The 8,021-nt window shown below is 39.2% G+C and overlaps 1 protein-coding gene across 4 annotated transcripts in view; it reads left to right on the top strand.

The window, feature by feature from the left end:
• Nucleotides 1–7,562, top strand: part of Slit2 (slit guidance ligand 2) — a 334,272-nt gene extending 326,710 nt beyond the window's left edge. For 3 of the 4 annotated variants that reach the window (XM_021161791.3, XM_021161793.3, XM_085836686.1), the window contains 3 exons: nt 1,889–2,177; nt 2,395–2,606; nt 3,643–7,562. In XM_021161791.3, the coding sequence (XP_021017450.1) occupies nt 1,889–2,177; nt 2,395–2,606; nt 3,643–3,884 (743 nt within the window). In that variant the 3' untranslated portion in view covers nt 3,885–7,562. Of the gene's footprint in view, nt 1–1,888; nt 2,178–2,394; nt 2,607–3,421; nt 3,587–3,642 lie in introns of those variants that run through there. The other variant, XM_085836687.1, reaches the window with a different exon arrangement.
• Nucleotides 7,563–8,021: the final 459 nt, after the last annotated feature.

Consider the following 8,021-nt stretch of genomic DNA (forward strand, 5'->3'; position numbering starts at 1 on the left):
TTCTCACGGTAAGAGATAAGGCATCGAAGACCCAGAGCAGGAAAGTGACTAGCAGGATAAACTCTGTTAGTAACTTTTCTCATTGCAATGATAATAAACACATAAACAAACAACCCTGAGGGAGGAAGGGTCAATTCTATCTCATGGTTTAAAAGCACAGTCTATCTTGAAAGGGAAGTGGTGAAGGCCTGAGTCAACTGATCACATTGTATCAGTCAGTCAGCAGAGGGATGCCTTTAGCCCAGGGTTCTGGAACACCCATATTCATGATATGTCTTTCTTGATGTGTTAAAACATTCTGAGTATACCCTGAGGTGAGTTTGCCTGTGAAGGATTCTTTAGCCTTTGAGCATGAGTGTGAGGAATTATATTGATACATTAATTGATGTGGAAAGACCCATCGTAGTAAGAGTGGTGCTATTCCCTGGGTGAGAATCCAGAACTCGAAATAAAAGAGTCAGGAGAATGGATAAAGTGGGCTGAGCACTAGATTTCCTTCCTCTCAGCTTTCTGATTGTGCATGTGATGTGACAAGCTGCTTCAACCTGCTGTGCTCTTTGTTGCCAAGATGACTACTCTTGAATTGGAGGTTGAAATCACCCTTTCTTCCATGACTTCCTTTTGTTGGGGTATTTTACAAAAGTGACAGGGGGAAAAAAAAAAAAAAAAAAAAAAAAACCTCAGGCCACAGTCATTCTCAATCATGTCAACTTGATGATGAAGTTTATCCATGAAACACTCAACCAGACTTAAAGACTAGTGACCTTGTATCCTACTTGCCTGATTTGGAGCCTGTTAAGATGCAAATAGGGCTCTTTGCCTAGGAGAGGGAATGGTGGCACTAAGCATGGACCATGGAAGGCAATGCTCCCGTAGAAAGCAAAGCCCAGCCTATAACCAGTGAAGTCTTTTCAGCCTATAAGCCCAAGCAGTAGTTCAGAGAGCCAGCACAGTTGAAGCCTGAGCACCGGGGAGCTAGAGGGGATGTAAGTCATTGGGTCAGAGGCTTCTAATGCCTCGCCGTCTCCTCACCCAATGTCCTATTAGGCCCTCTGTGTAAAGTGCTGTCAGGGAGCTATTTTAGGGTCTGGATCGAGCCATGGAAAGATTCCTCAGCTTTGCCAAAATAGCAGTTACCAGATAATAGTCACTTCTGGAATACATATGTCCCAAGAGTACAAATACTGTTTGTGATTGAACTTATTCTGTTTTTTATTTTAATTTTCTAACATGAAACCTTCAATATAAATAGCAAGAAAAAAAAAAACACATGGAAGGAATGAGGTGCTATCCTGATAAGAAGCAAAAAATGAACTTAAGGTGACAAGTTAATTGCTAAGTTAGAGTTTTGCAGGGATGTACTAGGTTATTGTGAGGCCCAGATCTCACTTTTGGGAGTCTTGCTGGGCTCCAGCATTAAGCAGGTTGCACAGTCAGGAAACTGCTGACTTGAGTGACGTGGGAACCTCTGACTCAAGCTCTTTAGGATTTACCCTTTAATTGGAGAAAGAACTAATCAGAGAATTATAAACTATGGCTTCCCAATGTTCAGTGTCTGGTATAGACCCATAGGGAAGGGAACGATAGCATTGGCCTCTACTTTTTACTTTGAGTAGACTTTCTTGAAGATTATACATTGTATATATGTTGAAGTTTTCTTGGAAACAAGTTGACACATTACAAACTGACCACCAATAAACTAGGTTTATTTTAGTTGAAAGTTAGAATGACCTACTGTATCACAGCAAGATGCCCAAGTCTTCTCTACCTCAACTGAGCACGTATATCCCAATTTAATAGAGATGGGCTGATGAATCATCATATTTCTCAGTAGCACGTCACTGAGGAGCACATCCAGTTTCTTAACTGACATGCTGTTTCTTCCTAGGCATGCCTGGGAAAAATAACGTGGCATCCCTGCGCCAGGCCCCTGGGCAAAATGGCACCAGCTTCCATGGCTGTATCCGGAACCTTTACATTAACAGTGAGCTGCAGGACTTCCGGAAAGTGCCTATGCAAACCGGAATTCTGCCTGGCTGTGAACCATGCCACAAGAAAGTATGTGCCCATGGCATGTGCCAGCCCAGCAGCCAATCAGGCTTCACCTGTGAATGTGAGGAAGGGTGGATGGGGCCCCTCTGTGACCAGAGAACCAATGATCCCTGCCTCGGAAACAAGTGAGTTCCAGTTGCTTGGTACTGAGTACACATGCTAACTTCTCCAAATATCATCTAAGAGAAGAAGGCAAGAGTTGGGCGGGATGGGAGGTGGAAGAGAAATCAATACATTTAGTATTCTGTTCTCTGTATTCAGACATGTGTTTGCCTAACCACCATCCCTTCTGACATCCTCTCTCAATGGTGTTTACATCTCTCTGTTTCTCCTTGCCTGAAGATGTGTGCATGGGACCTGCCTGCCCATCAATGCCTTCTCCTATAGTTGCAAGTGCCTGGAGGGCCATGGCGGTGTCCTCTGTGATGAAGAAGAAGATCTCTTTAACCCCTGCCAGATGATCAAGTGCAAACATGGAAAGTGCAGGCTTTCTGGAGTCGGCCAGCCCTATTGTGAATGCAACAGTGGATTTACCGGGGACAGCTGTGATAGAGGTAAGCTAGGCACCTGCTCTTCTGCACAGAGCAGAGGGACCGGCTTATCGAGCAAGGAAACATAGACTTTGTGTGGATGGTTGCTACTATTGCTGATTTTCAAGTGTGATGCAAAAACTGATGTGCAAGGCATTAAATTCCCCATCATAAGGTTTCCCATGGCCATCAGACATCTTATCACAACTTGATTTGCTCTGGAATGTCTCCTTTACCCTTCTTCAGAGAACAGCTACCCAACTCACCTTAAGCCTCTGTTCTGGTCCCTTGACCCACATGTATTTTTAATCTAACTTTGGGCACAGAGAGACTATGGAGATGGTAAATCTGCTCTTGTTTGAGTACAAAATCATCTTTGGTCTTAGAATGGACTGATTTATCACAGCACACTATGCAGGTGAGAGGGATAGGAACAGCGTGAGTTTTCAGGCCACCTCTCCCTGCTTTGTTTCCAAGATCAGAGCTTGCCTGGCCTCCAGCTGGCACAGACTCTGGTGCATCAGACAAATAAGATGAACGTGCCTGCGGAAGCTTTTAACAGATGTCTCTTTTTTGAACTACTTCATGCTAGCCTAATTTATGAAGTTAGTGGAATGTTACTTGTATTAAGTAACATATTGGATAATATTAAATTCCAGGTCTAATAAATTAAATTGCATTCTCTCTGAAACTGCTCCCCATGGTAAACAAAACCAGCTGTTAGTCCTGTAAAAACCAGGAGATGTGTATTATTTCTCCTTTTTGGTAATAAAGGACAAGATTTAGGAATCCAATTTTCTTGTCAGAACAAACATGTTGTATTTATTGTCTACATATAGAGCATTCACTCTGGTGGAAATAGGGGCCTAAAAGATACATTTTTCAAGGTCATGCCATCAGCCCATAATATGGACCACAAGCATCACAATAAAAATAGCAGCTACAAAACTGGAAGAAAGGACAACAACCACCGAATGGAGGTCTCGACTTTCAGTTACTCAACCAAACTTACAGTGTCTATCCTTAAAAATGCTCCTATGTCCTTGTTTTTCTTTTCTAGAAATTTCTTGTCGAGGGGAACGGATAAGGGATTATTACCAGAAGCAGCAGGGTTACGCTGCCTGTCAAACAACTAAGAAAGTATCTCGCTTGGAATGCAGAGGCGGGTGTGCTGGAGGCCAGTGCTGTGGACCTCTGAGAAGCAAAAGGCGGAAATACTCTTTCGAATGCACAGATGGCTCCTCATTTGTGGACGAGGTTGAGAAAGTGGTGAAGTGCGGCTGTACGAGATGTACCTCCTAAGCGCGTCTCTAGAAGCTTCTAGCTTCGGCGAAGGTTGTACACTTCTTGACCATGTTGGACTAATTCATGCTTCATAATGGAAATATTTGAAATATATTGTAAAATACAGAACAGACTTATTTTTATTATGATAATAAAGACTTGTCTGCATTTGGAAAAAAAAATAATAATAAAAGACCCGCTTGTACTAAAGCTTCCCCTACACTGGAGAAGTGTGAAGAAAAGCCACACTTGGAGGCATTAGTGCAGCGGTGGGGACCATTGCAACACGGAGCCATCTTCGGAACACGCTGATACTAGCAGAAGCACATCTACAAGAGCCTGACATGGGACTGTACGCTCATATGCGCTTGCCCAGAGCGTCAAACCCATGACCCCCTTCACATCAGTTCCCAAGGACACATCGAGCACAAGTGTGTGAATGAGAGGTAGATGAATGGAAATCCAGAATCTGTAGATAGGTCCAAGGGATGAGATATATTTTGTGCAAGATCTAAAGTGTCCTGACATCTGGGTTTCATTCTGATAGAAATGGGTGTGGAGTGCTGTGATGTGTTTTATTGTCTTTGGCAATGACAGCGCATAGGCAGAAACAGCACACGAAGGTGTTTAGCTACCAGTTTCCAGTATTAAATTTTTTGTAATATAAATGACAAAGGAGATGATAAAGAACCAATAGATTATTGATAAATAAAAAAATTAGTAATAATATGAATTTTTGTTTCTATGAGTTCTAAATATCCCTATACAGTATTCATTTTCAATGAGGAATATTTATTGTATTAAAGTACATTTTACTTAACGATTTAGATCATCATTTTGGACTGTTTCTCGATGCTTTAATATATATTAATTTATAATTATCCTGATATTTTTGTACATTTTCAAACTTTAAAAAAAAAATCAGGATTTTTTTTGGCAATAGTACTAACATAGGATGTTATTTTGTTATCTCGGGATAAGTATATGTTGTTCTGTTGGCTGACCTTGATGTCTGACCATTGATGCCACTGAACTGTGGCCTCCTTCAGGACACTTGCAGAAGGTTTGCAAAGTCTCAGAGTAGAAACAGCAAGTGAATCTATCTGCTACATGTCCTCACAAGAAGAAAGAACTTATCTGTAGCAATGGCCAGTAAGAAGTAGATATTTTACAAATTAATTAATAAACATTTCCCTGCCATGCTTTGGGGGGAGGGTGGGAGAAGAAAGACTGTTATGTCAAAAATTGTAATTTCTCTCCAAACAATAAAATTCCTTTATTACCTTATTGCTCCCACGTTAACCTGTTTGCTGCTAAATTACAATGTAGAGTTGATAATGATTTATAGTGAACTGTGCTCTTCTTCCAGTAAAATCCCAAGGTCCCCTGTGAGGATGCAAATGTTTCTTTAAACAAAGAAAAGAAGAAAAACACTTTTAACAATGAAAATTAGATGTACATGTATAATTCGGTATGGTTTGCCTTCTCCAGCCTAATATCAGTTTCACTACTATTTGTAAATTAAAAGATATCTACTTCATTAACAGTTTGGCCCTTTTCTTAGAAACTGCAGGTGTTCCTTTATGAACTTGACCCAGTGACATGAAATGAACAGGAAAGGCAACCTGTACCTTTAATTTACCAGAAATTGCTTTGAAATTAATATATTGTCACATCTAGAGTCCTCATAAAAGAGATAGAATAAACTATTCTTTTCTAGGACAAATGCATATTAAATAAAATTACTCCAACAAAAAGAAGTATAAGATGAAATAGAGATAACACAGAGAGTCTTCTTTGAGTCTCACTGCCTTAGCTTGAACCAGCAATCCAGAACTGGCAACCATTCAGGTTAGGGAAGTGCCATTGTCAGGGTAGAATATTAATATTTGGTTTCCACTGTATTGTTCTCTTTTTAAGAAAATTGTGCCTATACATATACACATACACAGATATATACACTATCTTCCAGGTATGAACAGCCAATCATTTATTCATTCTTGTTTAAAATGACTTCAGTTGTATTATATAAATATTAAATTACCATGATAAAACATTCATTCATGTGTTCCTACGAATTGCTGCTTTTATCAGAGGTATTGAAAAAGATTCATCTGCAAATATACCAATGGCTAGTGTTTGTGGGTTGCTTATTGCACATCAAGAGCTATGCTATAAGTTTTATAGATAAACTCTCCATCTATATACATGAATGGAATTCCTGTGTCTCCTAGTTTAATCAGGTATACAATGCTGGAAATTTAAAGAGCAGTATCTGGCAGTTTATACCACTGTATTTGCTGGTAATATAGACAGCAGTTAAGTCACAAATTGACTCTACTTGGTGATTACTAAGCCTTGAAACATTATTTTCAGGGCTATTGATCTTGAATATTTAGGTAATCTTACTACAGATTGGACTTTTTGCTTCTGTTTTAAAGAAAATAAAAGACATCATAATGGTTTTTAAATGGCAAATTTTTATTCTTCCTGATTATAAAGTCCCAAAATAAAGTTCTATTTCTCTTGCATTTGAGCAGAATTAATTTTCCAGGGGTCACACTTGATTTGTCTTCCAGTCATGAGCTTTTACTGGAGAAAAATCCCACAGCCAGATAATTATTAGCAAAGCACATAAATTAAAGGCAATTTTTCATGTTAAAAAATTGCTTCTCACTTATAAGTCCTTGACATAGCATTCTTTTAACTTAAAAAAAATATTCTCGAGTTTTTAATGACAGAATTTGATTTTTAAAAATAACAATATTATTTAAAGTATTACATACAAAATGTCCATTTGAAACTTGAAAGATGAAGTTCTTTTTTTTTAATTTTTAATATTTTTATTACATATTTTCCTCAATTACATTTCCAATGCTATCCCAAAAGTCCCCCATAGCGCCCCCCACTTCCCTACCCACCCATTCCCATTCTTTTGGCCCAAGCATTCCCCTATATTGGGGCATATAAAATTTGCAAGTCCAATGGGCCTCTCTTTCCATTGATGGCCGACTAGGCCAGAAAGATGAAGTTCTTAAGCGCCCATGGCTAATTACTTTTAATCCCCACATAAGCAAAACTGCATCAGGAAACTGGACATGCAATCAATTGAAGAATGTGATCACCTCAATCGTTGAAACTTGCTCTGCCCACAGATTGAAATTGTTTCTCTGCAGCAACTGAGCAACCCTTGCTTTGGAATTACACAGAGCATTTTCTTTTATGGATGATATGCTTTGTCAGCAACATTTCCTTCAGGAGAAATGATTAAAAGCCTTGAAATCAATTCAGGACATAAAGATCTTGAACTTTACAGTGTCATCTGCCTCCTCTACTGACCATTATTTCTAAAGTGATGTCTGTAAAAGTATATAAGCTATAAAAAGTATATGAAGCTTTATGTAAGGTATTACATAAAGTAGAGAAAGCTATAAAAACATAGAAGCTATTTTCCTTCTTCATCTTCTTTGTGTACTCTCAAGTCATTTAACAGATGATTTCTGTTTTGTGTCTTCTATCAATTACAAGCAACGATAGCAGCCATTTCATGTAGTACAGATAAAGGAGACCATTTCTCCCATGTTATAGCTTATGCTTCATGGATATGGAACTGAAGCTAGACTTGGATAACTGTGCTGGCAAGTTTTATGTCAACTTGACACAAGCTGAAGCAATTTAAACAAATAAAGACTCTCAATGGAGAAAATGCCCTCACAATATTGCCCTGTGGGCAAGCCTATGGTGTGTTTTCTTGGTTTTTGATGAATATGGGAAGACCCAGGTCACTATGGCAGTACCACCTCTGGTAAGGTGGTCCTGGATGCTATAAGAAAGCAGGCTGAGAAATGCATGGGAAGCAAGCTAGTAAGCAGAGCACCTCCATAGCTTCTGTTTCAGTCCCTGCCTCCCAATTCCTTCCCTGATTTCCTCTGATGATGGTCTGTAAAATATATGGAAGTAGGAGCTAAGTAAACCCTTTCTACTCCAGTTGCCTTTGGTCATGGTTATTTATCACAGCAATAGAAAGCTCACCAAGAGAGTTGCTACATCAATGATCAAACTGACTATATAATATCAGACTGTGTCACACCTTTAAGGAAACAATGGCACACTAGAAGATGTACAGCTCAGTTATGGATGCTTGCTTGTTTGTTA

The sequence above is a fragment of the Mus caroli genome, unplaced genomic scaffold, assembly GCF_978045245.1.
Source record: "Mus caroli unplaced genomic scaffold, Mus_caroli_1 scaffold_4, whole genome shotgun sequence".
In the NCBI taxonomy this organism is placed as follows: Eukaryota; Metazoa; Chordata; class Mammalia; order Rodentia; family Muridae; genus Mus; species Mus caroli.